The sequence below is a fragment of the Balaenoptera musculus genome, chromosome 13 (assembly GCF_009873245.2).
Source record: "Balaenoptera musculus isolate JJ_BM4_2016_0621 chromosome 13, mBalMus1.pri.v3, whole genome shotgun sequence".
In the NCBI taxonomy this organism is placed as follows: Eukaryota; Metazoa; Chordata; class Mammalia; order Artiodactyla; family Balaenopteridae; genus Balaenoptera; species Balaenoptera musculus.
In genome coordinates, this window is record NC_045797.1 from 43,367,716 (window position 1) to 43,384,748 (window position 17,033).

A 17,033-nucleotide genomic window follows, 5' to 3' on the forward strand; every position below is an offset into this window, starting at 1 on the left:
AAGCATACCTTGGAGATACTACAAGTTCAGTTCCAAACCACTGCAATAAAGTGAATATCACAATAAAGCAAATCACACAAATTTTTTGATTTCCCAGTGCATATAAAATTTATGTTTTATACTATACTGTAGTCTATTAAGTGGGCGATAACATTACATCTAAAAAAACAATGTACAAACCTTAATTTAAAAATACTTTATTGCTAAAAAATGCTAACCATCATCTGAGCCTTCAGCAAGTCATAATCTTTTTGCTAGTGAGGTTTTGAAAATTTTGAGAATTATCACAATGTGACACAAAGACACAAAATGAGCAAATGCTGTTGGAAAAATGGTGCTGATAGACCTGCTTGACACAAGGTTGCCACAAACCTTCAATCTGTTAAAAAGGCATTATCTGCAAATAATTAAGAAGTTAAACACAATAAAGTGAAGTGCAGTAAAATGAGGTATGCCTGTGTATGTCTACAGTGAACCCGAAATCTTTACTTTTGAGGTCTTCTTAAAGAAATCCTCCCTTACCCCAAGGTCACAAAATTATGTACCTACTTCTTCTATTAACTTTCTAGTTTTAGCTATTAAATTTAGACTATTAGTCTATCATGGAGTTTATTCCTATACAAGGTATTAGGTAGAACCCTCCAGAGTGAGCCAATTTTGCAACACTGTTTACTAAAAATTCATTTTTCCCATTGATTTGTAATGTATCATATTCAAAGTTTATAAATACATGTTTGAACTATACTCTCTTCCATTGTTCTGTGAGCTCCCTGGGCCAGTGTCAAACTGTTTTAATTATTATAGTTTTGGGATATATTTTAATATCTGAGGGGCAAATCCTCCCTTTTTATTCTTCCTTCTCTGCCCCCGCCCCAGAACTGTCTTAGCTCTTCTGTTACATTTGTTCTTTCATTTAAATTTTAGTATCATATCAAGTTCTGAAAAAAATCTTTCTATCCAATACGATTTAGATTGGTTTTGCACTGAATTTACGGAATGAGTAAAAAATGGTATTTTTACAATTTCAATCACAGTCTTTACAATAAATATAGTCTATCTCTCCTTTGATTTGGGTTTTCTTTTATGACTTTTAATAAAAATTTTTTAAAATAACTATTAAATTTTGTATACTTTTGTTAGCCCTCCTGACAATCTCTGTCTTTTAACTGGAGTGTTAGGTCCATTAATGTTCAATTTAATTATTGAGTTTAGTCTGTCATTTTATTATTTGTTTTTGTTTAGCCCCTCTGTTTTTTGTTTTTCTATTCTTTCTGCCTTTTTAGATTAATTGAATATTTTTTAGATCTCCATTTGAATTTGTCTGTTTGCTTTTTAACTATACCTCTGTGTTATTTTACACTGGTTACTACAGAGAATACAGTATACATTCTTAACTTTTCACAGTCTGTTTACAGTTAATTTTTTTCACTTCACACAAGATGAGTAAAGTTTGCAACCACTTAGGTCCATTTGCCCCTCCTTCCATCCTTTATGCTGTAGTTGTCTTATGAGTTACATCTACATGTGTTATAACTCCACAAGGCAACATTATAACTTTTATTTTAAACAGTTACATACTTAAAGAAGAGGGAAAAGATAGCCTTTTATATTGACCCACAGATTTACCATTTCTAATGCTTTTTTATTTCTTCCTGAAGATCCAAGTTTCCATTTAGTATTATTTTGCTTCAATCTGACAAGACTTCATTTAGTATTGTCCTATGGATGTTCTGATAACAAATTCTTATTTTTCATTTATCTGAAAATGTCTTTATCTTTTTACAAAGAATCTTTTGCCAGAATATAGATTCTGGGTTGATGCTTTTTTCTTTCAGAACTTAAAGAAATGGTCTACTGTTTTTTGTTCTCCTTTTTTTTCTGATGAGAAATCAGGGCTCATTCAAATCATTGTTCCCTGTATGTTATTTTTTGTTTTCATCTGGGTGCTTTCAAGATTTTCTGTCTTTGGTTTCAGCAGTATGACTATGAAAAGTGTGGTTTTCTTTTATTTATCCTACTAAGAGTTTCTTGAGCTTTAAACCTATAAATTTGTATCTTTCATCAAACTTGAGAAATTTCAGCTGTAATTTCTTCAAATACTTTTTTCTATCTCATTCTCTCTTTTCCCTCATTCTGGGGTTGCAAGTACATATGTTTAGTCCTTTTGATATTGTCCCACAGGTCCTGGAGGCTATGTTCTTTTTTCCCTCCCTCGTTCTGTAGAGTGGGCAATTTCTTCTAATCCATCTTCATGTTCACTGACTCTTGCCATCTTCTTTCCATTATGACTTATTATTTTTCAGTTCTAGAATTTCTATTGGTTCTTTTTTATGTCCTTGAATATAATTATGATAGCTATTGAAAATCCTTGTCTGTTAATCCAACATCTGAATCAGCTCAGTGTCAGTCTCTATTCATTGTCTTTTCTCTTGAGAATGGGCCCCATTTCCTGTTGTTGTTTTTTTTTTGTAGGTTGTATCCTGGATGTTGTGAATGATACATTGTAGAGTCTTTGGATTATGTTATGTCCCTACAGTCTTCTTAGATTAACCTGATTTTTTTTTTTCCAATTTTAAGCAGGTAGTTTTATTGGCTGAACCTTTATTGAGGATTCCTTTAGGGTCAGGTTTTAAAATATTCCTCTTCCTGTCCTCCTCCCCCAGCACTCCCTAGTGCTTTAAATATGTAGTCTATGTGATATTAGACTTCTGGATTATTGAGATTTACACATAATATTTATAATGTGTAAGTAATATAATTTCTAATGTTTATGGAATGAATAAATGTTTACTGTACCTTGGCAAGCTTTGAATAGAATGTACTTATCTCATTTCTTTAAAAGCTAAGTGGGTTCTTCAAATGTTTTTAGTTTTCATCTTCATTGTTAGTAAATTAAAGCCTGAGGAATTTTATTTCTTCTTTTTTAGGTGCTTTGTACTGTTACATTTGATTCATTAGAATCCAGTATTAAGTCAGACCGAATTATAACAGCTATAAAGTAAGTTATGTTTTTGGATTATGATGTTACAATATATAATTCATGTGGTATATTATTATTCATTATTACTTCTTAAAACCTGTATCTCTGTACTTCATTTTTCTGTTTACATAATAGTGATTTCAAGGGTTTTTTTGTGATATATTTGTCTCCTAACTCATTTGTTAGAACAAGTTTTGGTAAAGCATTTAATTCTTTTTAATATGGGTACATTTAGTTTATTCTTTATCTCTAGAACCATTCCTCTGGACAGATTTCCTGGGTAATCTTGAATGGATAGGTTTTTCTGTTGAATATTATAAACAATAGAGCAAATAAATAATAAGCAAGAATCCCAGTTCCCAAAAAGAATCTGGAAGTTGTTAAAAGAAAAAACCTTATCTAATCCCAAGGCACATTTGAATTTGTGTTAAAAAAAAAAATACTCGGTTTTCCTCCACTGATCCTAAAAAGTCAGCAGTAAAATCATGTTGATCAATTTTAGATGATGAGAATCTATATTACAGTCCCCACCAGCATTTATGCATCAGAGTTCTGGAACTCACAGCCACAGATCTTCCTCAGTGCCTAACAGGGTTGCTTCCCTTTCCTTTATTAAGGGTCTCAGAAGACCAAAGGACTCTGCCTCCCTCTTCCTTCTGCCCAACTGATGAGGATAATCCCCAGTATCTTCAGGATAGCATCACTAATTGTTTTTCATGTACCTAATAAAAATAACAATGCAGCTGTATGTATAAGACTTGAATGTTCATCATAATCATAATTCTTTGTGGTGGGGGAGCTCTTAAACTTTTGTATTTTAAATTCCCATCTAGACCAAAACGTGGTTGCCCTATCCTTCTTCATTTTGACTCCTTTCTTCTAGGAGGCAACACAGCTTCATAAGAGTGTGCACTGGGTTTGGCCAGCATACCTCTCTGTGTTCTAGTCCTAAGTCTGTAACCTCTGTAAATGAGGGCGTACACATCACTCAGCCATGCTGGTCTTTGGTTTCCTCATCTTATAAAGTGCAGGTACTGGGCTAATGATCCCTAGCCTCCTCTCTAGCCCCTAAATCTATGATTCCTTTAGTCTTCTGAAGGTGTCTGGTTTTTAAATTTCTTTCCCCAAGGCTGTAATTTATGGTTGTGCAGATTCAGCCCTAGCCTAGGACTTTCTAAATCCTCTGTACAGAGAGGTGCCTTTTGTAATCCCACTCAAAGGGGACACTGTTTGTGCCAAGAACCTGTATATGCTTGTCTTTTCCTTAGTTAAAAATAAATCTGGTTTCCTGCTTCCAGAAATGTTGTTACTTCTCATGCTTATTCTCCCCATTGTTCTAGATTCAGTCATAACAGTTCTCTTTTCAAACCCTGAAAAAAATCTTTGCTTGTCAGATCTCCTGATTGCTCTCAGCTATATCATTTCAGTTACTGATCTTCATTTCACATGTTTGACTGGGAGGAAGATCATAACTCTGAGATTTAAGTAATGTGTTTATATTTAGGATTCTCACTACGTATTAATGCTTTAAAATGCATCTATTGTCTTAGTATTCAAATCTGGATATCTATGTGCTTTATTTTAAGCAAAATTATTTTCTTAAATCTGTGTAGAATTCATTCAGAAGCCCCAGAAAAAAATACTGTTTCTGACATTCATCCTTCTAATTCTTCTGGTATTCAATTTCAGACCAACTCTCCTTAATAACCAATTGTTTCTTAAATCCCCCTTACATCTTGTTTAGTTGTTTATTGAATAAATCTGTATCTGTGTGATTTTTTTTTTAATATTATGCTTTTTGTTTGCAGTGGGATAAAAGATAAAAATTTCATGCTTCACTATGAGGTAAGATGAATTTTTCCCCAATATTTTATTATGAAAGATTTCCAGGATACAGCAAAGTTGAAAGAATTTTACAGTAGATATCAGTATATCCACTACCTAGGTTCTACCATTAACATTTTACTATGCTAGTTTTATCATATATCTATCACTGTTACTTTATTGCTTACAGAAGGGATTTAGAGAGACAAGTAGTAGCTTTCCAACCAACAACTTCCTGTTCTGAGTCATACATAAAAGTTAAAGTATAGTAGAGAGTACTGTATTGGTCAAGAAAGAGTTGTAACTGTTCACATGTGTTTCAAACAAGTGGGGCTTTTCAAATACCTCAACTGACAAATCACCATCTCCCTTTAGTTCATTTAAATGTTCATATTTTTACTCATTTGATTAGTAGTAAAAGAACTGAGGTATTTAATGTTAAACTACTTTATATGAAATCATTACATATAATTGAGTTTGTGATTGACTTTATTCACAACTAATCCTAAGGGACCAGATACAACACAACCATATAGCACTTTAATTTTAGTATTTGAAGCATACATGCTGGGAGGCTAGTGTAACATAGCAGGTCTTTTGAGTGGCCATTGTTGATTGCCCAGAATCCCAACATCTCAGTTTTGTTGAATCTGCTATAGTTAATAGAGAACATTTCATGTAAAAAAAATATGCTAGAGAATATCCATAAACCTGGAGATTCTCACAGGTTTTAAGTCCCTAATATCCTGTTTTGGATATAACCAGATGCTACAGAAGCCACAGAGGAATAGTAATTGATAAGGCACATCCTTTGTCAAGAGCTGAAGAGCACATGGCAATCTTTAAAAAAGGGCACCTGCGAAAAATGCAGCTCTAGCTGATTATTGGGGAAAGAGGTGAGGGTGGGGGCAGGAGAAAGATATGGGCCGTTATTGCTGTATTATCCCATTTTTAAAAAACCTTTTTATCATAAAATACAGATACTGAAAACCATATAAAACAAAGGATGACTTAATGGGTTTTTATAAGGCAGACACCCTTGTAACCACCACCCAAGTCACAGTATAGAATGTTGCCAGTCACCCCAGAAGCTCCTCCATGTTTTTCATCCCAGTCTTAATACCCTTCTTCCCCTGAAAATAAACTACTCTCCTAAGTTTTATAGTAATCACTTCCTTGGATTTTTATTGCACATCCCTAGGTACTACAGTGTAGTCTTGTCCATTTTTTTAAAATTTGGTATTTCTTTGTCTCTTTTAATCTATAGGTCTCTCCTCTGTCACATTCTTTTCTTTACAGTCTTTCTGTTGAAGCCGCAGAGCCTTCTGACCTGTAGTGCTCCCCACAGTCTGGGTGCTGCTGATTGCACTCATGGTGCAGTTCAGCACGTTCCTCTGTCTTTCTGTCTCCTGCAAATTGACTGCTAGATCCAGAGGCTTTATCAGATTCATGTTCCATCTCTCCTTTTTAAAAACATTCCAGATTTGTATGGGAAATTTCTCAATTTTTTAAATGACTGCAACTAGTTCACATTCTTTTAAGACGATATATCAATCAAATAAAATAGTTTGCAACCCCTGGCTAAAGTAAAACCCTTATTGAAAAAGATCTGTTTCCTCAATGTGCATTTTTTAAAAATACGTACATTTCTTGTATTACAAAAATAAAGTATTTTGTTATTGTTAACAATTTAAACATTATAGAAATTTGTGGTGTAAATCCCCATAACCATCCATTTCCCACCCCAGGTCACATAAACACTAGAAATAGCTACTTTTAGCAATTTGGTATATGTTTTAGATGTCCAGACATTTTCTGTGTGTATATGAATGTACTTTTTTTTTTTTTTAACAAAAATGAGATTCTACTGTTTTGTAACTTATTATATATATGGGATATCTTTCCATGTCATTTGTATATGTACGTGGTTTTTGTTTTTGTTTTTAAGTTTCCTCCCTATGCAACTAATGAAATTGGCAAAGTCACTGGTGTAAATAGAAGAGAACTTGGGCACGGTAAGTACAAATCGGTATATGTACATGGTATTCTTACAGAGACTTAGCATTTTTTTTTTTTTAAACATCCTTATTGGAGTATAATTGCTTTACAATGGTGAGCACATTTTTTTTGCTTATTATTTTCTCTTCTGATTTAGGTGCTCTTGCTGAGAGAGCTTTGTATCCTGTTATTCCTAAAGATTTTCCTTTCACCATAAGAGTCACATCTGAAGTACTAGAGTCAAATGGTATGGTTTTGAAATATATTTTTCCTAGTCAAAAAGAACAGACTCCCTGTTACAGTTTTAGCTTTTCATAAATAATGTTACATTACATTTATTACTACAGTACCCAACCCACTGCAAGAGAAAAATGTGTTTAATCATATACTTATCTGAATCTGTTCTTCGCTAATGAGCTGTTTTGAAAACAATATAATATAAAACAAATATTTCTCTTTATGTGTCTTTTACAATAGATCCAGTTTGGGTTATCTGTTTTATTTTTATAAACAAGCCACAGAGCAAGGCCAGCTTGGAGAGAGGAAGGGAAAAATATATAGTGAGCCATTAAGCAGGGAATACCTGTCATATATCACAGATATAAGTAGATATCACAGAAAGAGACTGGGCTAAAAGGTCAAATTTATTTTTTGTTTCAAAGGAAATTTTTTTTTTTTTTTTTTCTGGCAGGGCTCTGTGGCTTGTGGGATTTTAGTTCCCCAACCAGGGACTGATCCTGGGCCCTCGTCAGTGAGAAAGCGCAGAGTCCTAACCTCTGGAATGCCAGGGAATTCCCAAAAAGTCAAATTTAAATTAAAAATCGGTCCACAGGTCAAGGAAAGGTGATATAATTATTAAAGGCAGAAAGAGCATGTAGTTCTCAAACATGTAGCAGACATAGATAGATGTTCATAGATATTTTTTAAAAAACACCAAAGCTCAGAATTTAAACTAGAGACTTTCTGTTCTCTATTGGGTGTGACTAGTCTATAGCTTATGGTCCAGTGAGAGAGCTATAGCCCTGTATCTTTAACTGCCTTCTGATTAAGCAACAGAAGAGGCATGCTGTTTTTTCTGGTAGGTTTCTTAGAATCAGAATCTCTAGCACTGCTGTCCAGTAGAACTTTCTGTAGTGACAGAAATTCTCTCTCTCTGTGCTGTCCAGCTGAGGGACTGAATTTATTTCAAATAATTTAAATTTAGTGGCCACATGTTGCTAATGGCTATCATATTGGACTGTGCAGCTCTGCAGTTTGTGGTTTAGGAAAGGTTGCCTTAAATGCTTTTAAAAAGAAGGAAGGAAAGAATATTGAATATTTAAATTATAGATGAGTATGTGTAAGGAAATAACCAGTAGTAGCAATTTTCTACATTTAACAAAAATCAGTATTAAAGCAAGTATTTTTATTTCTTTCTTTGTATAGGATCATCTTCTATGGCATCTGCATGCGGTGGAAGTTTAGCTTTAATGGATGCAGGTAAAAGAGTCATGTCTCAAAACTACCAAAGCTTATTTATATACATATACTTGATTAGTATAAAATATAGGATTTTTTTTTAATTGAATTTTAGTAAGATTTGGAGAAGTCAGATTACAGATTACCAAACCTGGCCAGAAGGAAGATAGTTACAAAGTACAGCTTCAACTATACAGGTATCTGCTGGAATTCTTATTCTTGGCTAAGAGCAATACACTGAAATTATTTACTTGGTGACCCCAGGGGCTTTCTGAGAGCTCTGCAATTGGTTCCATTCACTAAGGAAGTTTGGATTAGCAAGCAGGAGTATTAGGACCCATAAAGGAAAGTAACTATGTAATCTTTCAGTTGATTTATGCAAGCCCTGAGAAGAACAATGCCACTCATAGAAGAGTACACAGAACTTCAGGATAAAAAGGAAGATTGCAAGTGGTTCAGTATTATCTCTGGATCTGAAACACCAAAAGGGAAAGAAGCAACATGTTAAGAGACTCTGAAAACAGTATCTGCCAGTCACCAATGATGCTATTCAAGAAGAGAAAAGGAAACTAAAGACACTCAAGAGGCCACACAAAGAGTTCCCTATAAGTTCATACATTTACAGTACAGAAAAACAGAAGGATAGAAAGGATAACATAACCAAGGATGAAATGAAGGAATGGTATAAATGTATAATACCATTTCTAAAAAGATTAAAACTTAAGCCAAAGCAAAAAAAGCTAAAGGCAATTAAAGGCACTTTTCTAGTTGTGTTCAGTGGAAGGAAAACATAATCTGATAGTTAAGGTAGCTGGTAAAATACCATTTCTATTTTCACCTTCATTCATTCATTCAACAAATCTTTATTGTATGCTACCTCTGTGCCAAGCACTGATCTAAGCTCTTGGGACACAGTGGTAAACAAAATGAAGTTCCTGTCCTCATGGAGCTTGCATTCATCACTCTTATAATCTCATATTGGAAAACACAGAACAAATCCTGAAAAAGGTGAACTGAAAGATAAAAGATCATAAGAGAGTCTTTAACTGCTTTAAATGAATTCAGATCTTTAGGTCTAGACAAAAACCCATCCTAAGTAATGATGAGAACTTCAGGATAAGATAACTGAAACCAATTTGGCAGTATTGGAGAAATCATGGAGATTAGTATACCAAAGACACAAAGAATTCTTACTCTGAAAAATAAGAAATGTATTTTCTGTAAAGTATAACCCAGTGAACTTGACAGTGACCCTTGGCAAGACTCTTAAATGGTAAAAGAATAGTGTATAAGTATTTTAAGACAGGAACCAGAAGAGACTCATTTAAAATAAGTCATGCCATAGTAAACTCATTTTCTGTTTTTGAAAATATTACTAGGTTTAGAGTAGAGACGGAGGGTGCTGCTTGTACAGTGTATCTAGAGTTCAGCTTGGCAGTTTATGACCTTGGCAGTAAATGATGCAGAAATTAAGAAAGGGTAATAAGTATACCATTTATATATAACTGGTTGAAGGGTGAGCAGCCAGGACTGGATAATCTGATGGGTAGGTTGGAGAGGAGTCTCAAGTAGAATACTTGAAGATGCTCCATCCTAAACCCTGTCCCCGTCAATGTTTTTTGTTATTGACTTGACTAAGGACACTGGCCTTCCAATAAAAAGGAGTATGTGACTGATATGTTAAATGACAGTTTTTAATCTCTAAAAAAAAAATGTTGACAAGATAAAAAAATATGGAGCCAAAAAGAAAAAAAATTTGACAAGAATAAATGTCAAATCCTGTGAGAAGAGCCAACAAATGGTATTCGATTCAAACACAAGTGCTTGCCATGTCCTACATCAGACACTGTCTATGCTCCAGGGATACAAATGGTACCCAGTTTTTTAAAAGTTTACAGGAACAAAAACAAACATAAAGATACTAACATATCAAAGAGATAATACAAATATGTACAATATGGATGAAGAACTAGGTTGAACATAATTGGCTTCATAGAGACAGCGACATTTCATCTGGGTTTAAAGGTTGAGTGGTTGTTGACCAGGCATATTAGCATCAGGGCCCGTATTTCATGTGAAAGGAACAACATATGCAAAGTTATGAAACAGTATAGTATGTTCCTGAAATGTATTTGAAAGAAGTGATGATGTAATAAACTGGGACCAGATTTCAAAGATCATTATTACATTAAGGAGTTTGAACTATTAAAGCTAGTATCTCCCAACTCAGTATTCCATAAAATAGAGTACAACAGGATGTTGATTATTGTATACTATGGAAAAAAATTTGTTCTAAAGTAGGTTTGCACAGGGTTAAGCAAGTGTGTTTAATATGGTTTAAATAAACTTAAATATGTTAATGTGAATATTGAATCTCTAGGAGCAGGATATGTACTATTTCCCAAACTTTTTTGACCACAGAACTTAAATAAAAAATTCCTGGAAGCAGGTAATGGGGAACTTGAAGGATTTTATGGAGAAGAGTGGCATGATGCGAATCTGCTTTTTTTCTTTTGGGGGTAGTTTTTCCTAGCTTACGTGATAGCCCTAGGAGATGTGGTGGGAGAGAACAGGAGCTGGGGTGTGGATGGGGTTACTAAAATCTAAAAAACTGGACAGGGAAACTGTTGCCAGGGCAAGAAATAATGTGGACTTGGACTAAAGGAGTCGAAATGGATATTTCAGTATCCAGGACAATGTTTTTAAAAATTTAGAGGATAAACTAATCAGATCTTTGTGACTTGATAGTGTATAGGAAATGAGGAAAGATGTGTTGATTCTAGTATGAGTGTCTTATTGCTTTCAACCAAGACGGAATGCACGAGAGAAAGGATTTATTGGGGGTGATTAAATTTTGAACATAATTGTATATATATTTAAGATGTGTTGGGGACATTTAGCTGGAGATGTCCAATAGGCAGATGGGCTATACAGATCCAGGGTTTAGCAAAGAGAACTAGGCAGGAGGGACAGATTTCTAAGTCATCAACATTGTAGGTGATAGTTAAAACTGTGGGCATATGTGAGATTGCTTAGAGAATATGAAATGAGGTCTCTGTCACACTTCTTTATACCAAATAAATTCCAAGTGATCAAAACTTTAAACTTTTTTTTTTAATTAAACAAGGAAGATTTTATGAAAATCTTGAACAGAAAAAACCTTTCTAGGGAATTCCCCCAAAGTCCAGTGGTTAGGACTCAGTGCTTTCACTACAGTGGCCCGGGGTTCAATCCCTGGTCAGGGAGCTAAGATCCCACAAGCCGTGTGGCACGGCCAGAAAAAAAAAAAAACAACCTTTCTAAGCAAAATCCAGGAACTGTGATTGCATATAAAATCCTCTACAGGAAAAAAAAAAATCACAAGAAAGTCAACAAACTAGAAAATAATATTTTATATTACATTTCATATTTATATTTTATTTACTATATAATATTCTATATATTTAACAAAGATCTGTCCATATTAAAAGAGCTCTTACAAATCAATAAGAAAAAGACTAACAACCACATAAAAAAATGGTTGAAGGCCATGAATAGGCAGTTCACAGAAAAAGAAATATAATGGTTTAAAAACATGAAAAAAAGTTCAACTTCACTCAAACAGAAATCAAGTTAAAAACAATAAGCTGCCATCTTTATCATTCAGATGGCAAAGGTCAAAAGATTTGACAAAAATTAACAAGAATGTAGAATAGCAGGTACCCTCATATACTGCTGGTAAAAGTATAAAATGCTACACACTGTGGAAGACTGTGGTTGACACTATAACAAATGTAAATTCACACACCCTTTGACTCAGTAACCGCACTTCTATTGTATAGCTTATAAACACATACAGGGAGTACTCTGCAGCCATTGAAAAGAATAAGGTAAAGAAAAGAAAAGATTACACTCACATTTTTACTCCCTGGGTATAATTTTCTGGGAGGATATACAAAAAATCTAATAGTGGCTGTCATGGGAAGGTGGACTAAAGGGCTCAGGCTGGAACAATTTACCAAATACATGATTACTTTTCAAAAAAAAAAAGAAAAAGAAGGCACCAAAAGCAAAGGGCAAAGAAACGGATTACTTTAAGAGTTAAGTTTGCTATTATTAGGTTTTTGTTGAGAACAAAATTAGAATTATGTTAAGGAGCTTTTATTATATGTTAAAGAGGAAAGGAGATAGTCATATGATTTATTAAGACCTGTACTCTAACTTAGTTTTGGAATTGTCAATTTAGAACACCATCCAATGTCAAAAGAAGATGAATAACCTATGTTAGGCTGATGTACACACTGCACACAAGTTCTTTTTCTCAATTATAGGAGTTCCAATTTCATCTGCTGTCGCAGGTGTGGCAATAGGATTGGTCACCAAAAACAATCCTGACAAGGGTGAAATAGAAGATTATCGTTTGCTGACAGATATTCTGGCAAGTATATTCACATTTTCAAATATTTAATGGTGAAGATTATACACACTTTACAAGCATAGTGTGTTTAGAAGAATGCTAGTGCTGGAGAAATAGAAGTCCTTGTTCTTACTTTCCTCTTCTGCATATTTGCCTTGGATTTTATAGGATGTGAGTTAAAAATAAATATTACAGTATAAGTATCCATAATGGCTCACTTTAGGATGATCATAAATTAATCCTTATGCATTCATTTATGGGGGGGGGAACATGAAAAATAAAGTGATTTTCTAACGAAATATTTATAACTTAAAAAGCCACAAATTGAAAGCAGTAGTTAATATACAAGATATTTTTTTGTGTATAGTCCTAAAGGACATGGTTTACTTATAAAGCTATTTTTAAAAATTCCTCTACAGTGACTATGGGTGAATTTCACTTTTGTTTAAAATTATATCATAATTTGTTAAATTCTTTAAGGGGATTGAAGATTACCATGGTGACATGGATTTCAAGATAGCCGGCACTACTAAGGGAATAACTGCATTACAGGTATTTTAAAACCCATTTTGTTTCATTTTTAAATATTTAAATAAGGTCATAAATCAATATTTACATAATTTTTCGGCTTTTCCATATTAGGCTGACATTAAATTACCTGGAATACCAATAAAAATTGTAATGGAGGCCATTCAGCAAGCCTCAGGTAAGCCAAGCCAGTGTGCCTGATTCTCCTTTTATCACTGTCTTTGTGTTAATGGGAACTATAATTCCTATTAGGCTTATTATTAAAAGTAGGCTTATTATAAAATACTGCTTTAGAAAATGAAATTTAATGTAACAACCTAGATCAAGAAGTATTAAGTTATTGGGTACATGACTAATCATCAATGTGGAAAACCAGTGAAAATTCAGTTTTTACAAATTGACTCCCTGAGATAGGATTGGAGAAGGGAATACAAGTAGAATTGTTAAGGTAATTGGGATGTAAAGAACTTTGATTATTAAGCTAAAGAGTTTGGATTCCACTCCATAAAACTAAGAATACTGCTATATCTGATCACATTTATTTTATACAGTTATAATTTTATTATGTTTTTATCTCTTCAAGCGGCAAAGAAGGAGATATTACAGATTATGAACAAAACTATTTCAAAACCTCGAGCATCTAGAAAAGAAAATGGACCTGTTGTAGGTAATACATTAAAATTACTGATTTCATGATAAGGTAAACATATGAAAGTACACTGGTATTTAAAATTTTTTTAAAATCCATACACAAAACAAAAAAGTCAAATGCTTTTATAGTTAAAATACTTTAAATTTCAGGGGATATTCTTAGATGTTAGAATTGTTTTAAGTCACATAGCAAATTGTTTTTCTATATTTCATACTGCAATATTTTTACATGTGTCTAGGCCAAGTCTTGAGTGACCAGTACATGTTTTAGGTTCATATATATATATGTGTGTGTGTATATATATATATTTAAATAATTTTTATTTTTGTCTGTACTACATTTCAGAAACTGTTCAGGTTCCATTATCAAAACGAGCAAAATTTATTGGACCAGGTGGATATCATTTAAAAAAACTTCAGGCTGAAACAGGTAAGAGTTGTATGATGTTTGGGATTTTTTATTTAATGCTAGGTCACGTAAGTTTGCCATTTCACCTCTATTGTGTTTCTCCAAAAATAAGTTTGAGAAATGAGAGACAGATGTAACATTGACATCTCAATGAGATGAAAAAAGGATATAACACTGACATGTCTTTACTGTAAGTTTTCTGTGTATGCCTCTTAATAAATTAGCAAACGATCATCTTCATATTCAAGAAGGCTGACTTAGAATTCATCAGTTTTTCTTCAACATTTTAAAATCAAACATTTAGAAAAATTACTTTTTCACTTTAGAGGAGTTTTGCTTTAATTTTTCTTATGAGTTCTGCTATTTTTCACTTAGTCTTATTTATTTAGACTCTTTTATTTAAAGGGTATGTGTAGAAGTAGTATGCTTTACAATTTTTTTTTTCTGGAATTAATCTTTGGGTTACCTAGTACTTACCAGATTTGAGGTTACTGAAGGAGAGCGAGAAGTAGAGTCACCTTGGGCAGTTCTCAGGGTTGAGAAACGGACATGATTTTGTCCCTCATCCATCTGTTCACCACTCTACAGAGTAAGAGGGAGAAAGGTGAGGAAAGGGTTCTAGTATAGTTTCTTCTCATAATTAAGAGCACAAAACCAAACTCTCCAAAATTAGAACTTATATGCTTTCTCCCACCAGACTGTGGGCTCCAAGAAAGTAGGGACATTGGCTCACTGCTGTATCCCCAGGGCCTAGCACAGTGTTGGATACATAGCAGGTGTGCAGTGTGTATTTGTTGATAAATGAATCCCTTCATTTCTAAAGCAGTGATTCAGCATAGCACAACCCTGCCCAGCTACCTCCAGGTCACTCCCCTGCTCTCACATCTACTTTTAAGACTATTCTCCAGTGGAATGAGCAATATATAATATATATATTATATATTATATATATATATAGCAATATATAATATATATAATAGCAATATATAATATATATATTATATATATATAGCAATATATAATATATATATATTATATATTATATATTTTAATATATAAAATTATTTTTTTTAAAGGAGTAACTATTAGTCAGGTGGATGAAGAAACATTTTCTATATTTGCACCAACACCCAGTGCCATGCATGAAGCAAGAGACTTCATTACCGAAATCTGCAAAGATGATGTAAGAACAGATCTTTTAATAGTCAGTTTTTTTCTACTTTTTGTTGCTGTTTTCTTTATGAATCTTACGGCTTATTTTGCACTTACAGCAAGAGCAGCAATTAGAATTTGGAGCAGTATATACCGCCACAATAACTGAAATCAGGTAATATCAACTAAAATGCTGTGCTGCTTTTTATAAGATTTATATTACAAGCTCATGTTAACTTCACATTTGCATTATTTACTTTGAAATTGTAAGATGTTTAGATTATATGTCAATTACCATATAATCATTATTTATTTTTAACATAAAATTTATTTTCTGCACGAGTTTGTAGATTTTCACTAACATGGTTCTGTGATTATAATTATACTAATATATTATTCTAACTGAATTGTTTTCTTTAACCAAATTTCCCACCATTTTAATCTTCCCAATAAACAAGCCCCAAATAGACTTAGCAATATCTCCTTTTTCTTTCTTCTTTTTTTTTTTTTGGTAGTTTCTTGTTGGTCTGTTTTAAAGATACTACTACTTAATGCCTAAGTAGTGCATTTTTTTTTAAATGCCAGTTTCAACCTCAAATCATTTTTTCACCAGCTAAAAAGATTGCATTTTCTGAGTCAGAAAATTCCCTTTAAGAAAAAAAAAATTATCCAATGTAGCATGAATGTTCAGAACTATTTGAAATTTGAAATGAATTATAAAAGGCAATGGGATAATTTGTTTAATATCACAGGTGAAAACTAAGAAATGGGATGGGGTTTTTTTTAGTAGATTAAAGAAAAAAAGGAAGATATATTTTTTAATGAAATAAGTATCCCATTTTATGTAACCCCCTTCCTTAAATCACTCCTTAATAGGTTGATGATAATTCTACACTTATTTTAAAATATTTAATGTCATTTCAAAATTTTTTGGAAAATATTATGAAGAAAAATATAAAAGAATATATATTCCAGGAGCTTTTCCCAGCATATTTTTTCCTTTATCTTTTCTCTGTCCTTTGATCCATAAGTATTTAAATATAAAGTGTATTTTCAATTGGAAAAATAAGTATCCCTCTTAGATACTTTTTATAGTTACAAAAACATATACTGGAGAGGGGTTTTTAATGTGTTTTTTTACTTTGTTCTCCTATGAAAACATAATCACAGTTTAATTATCAGTAGATAATAGAGTAACTTATCGTTCTAACCAGGCTTTTTTCCTTTTCATAGAGACACTGGAGTAATGGTTAAACTATATCCAAATATGACTGCAGTACTACTTCATAACACACAACTTGATCAACGAAAGGTAAAAACAAGAAAGGCATAGTTGATTATTTTTAAAACTGCCTTAAAATAACCATAGTGAAATTACCTAGGTTGATGAGGATTGTACATTTTGTCCACTACTAGCCTAAATACAAAAACAAAACCAAAAAGACAGAGATACTGCTGTTTTACACTGTTTACCAGATAATATTTCTCTTTCCATGATGGAATAGAAACATTCTTGAGTGTTTTAAGGTAGACTAGCCTCTAGGGTTAACACATAGCAGTTAGTAAAAATATCTAGTTACCGCCCTGTTTTCCCAATTTTCCTGACCAGTCATTCATGGAAAGATAATTCTTAGGAT

The 17,033-nt window shown here is 33.0% G+C and overlaps 1 protein-coding gene and 1 long non-coding RNA gene across 3 annotated transcripts in view; one reads left to right on the forward strand and one right to left on the reverse strand.

Annotated features, from left to right (window-relative positions):
- LOC118905739 overlaps nucleotides 1-17,033 on the reverse strand; it is a 203,463-nt gene that overhangs the window by 172,412 nt on the left and 14,018 nt on the right. The window contains exons 2-3 of one of the 2 annotated variants that reach the window (XR_005022335.1): nucleotides 14,722-14,826; nucleotides 4,833-5,457 (exon numbers count right to left, since the gene is read on the reverse strand). This is a non-coding gene — a long non-coding RNA (uncharacterized LOC118905739). Of the gene's footprint in view, nucleotides 1-4,832; nucleotides 5,458-14,721; nucleotides 14,827-17,033 lie in introns of those variants that run through there. The other variant, XR_005022334.1, reaches the window with a different exon arrangement.
- Nucleotides 1-17,033, forward strand: part of PNPT1 (polyribonucleotide nucleotidyltransferase 1) — a 41,418-nt gene that overhangs the window by 20,652 nt on the left and 3,733 nt on the right. The window contains exons 14-26 of the mRNA XM_036872488.1: nucleotides 2,928-2,998; nucleotides 4,789-4,825; nucleotides 6,753-6,819; nucleotides 6,960-7,049; nucleotides 8,228-8,281; nucleotides 12,571-12,677; nucleotides 13,137-13,208; nucleotides 13,299-13,362; nucleotides 13,768-13,851; nucleotides 14,182-14,265; nucleotides 15,321-15,427; nucleotides 15,516-15,571; nucleotides 16,630-16,708. Coding sequence (XP_036728383.1) covers nucleotides 2,928-2,998; nucleotides 4,789-4,825; nucleotides 6,753-6,819; nucleotides 6,960-7,049; nucleotides 8,228-8,281; nucleotides 12,571-12,677; nucleotides 13,137-13,208; nucleotides 13,299-13,362; nucleotides 13,768-13,851; nucleotides 14,182-14,265; nucleotides 15,321-15,427; nucleotides 15,516-15,571; nucleotides 16,630-16,708 — 972 coding nt within the window. The remainder of the gene's footprint in view (nucleotides 1-2,927; nucleotides 2,999-4,788; nucleotides 4,826-6,752; nucleotides 6,820-6,959; nucleotides 7,050-8,227; nucleotides 8,282-12,570; nucleotides 12,678-13,136; nucleotides 13,209-13,298; nucleotides 13,363-13,767; nucleotides 13,852-14,181; nucleotides 14,266-15,320; nucleotides 15,428-15,515; nucleotides 15,572-16,629; nucleotides 16,709-17,033) is intronic.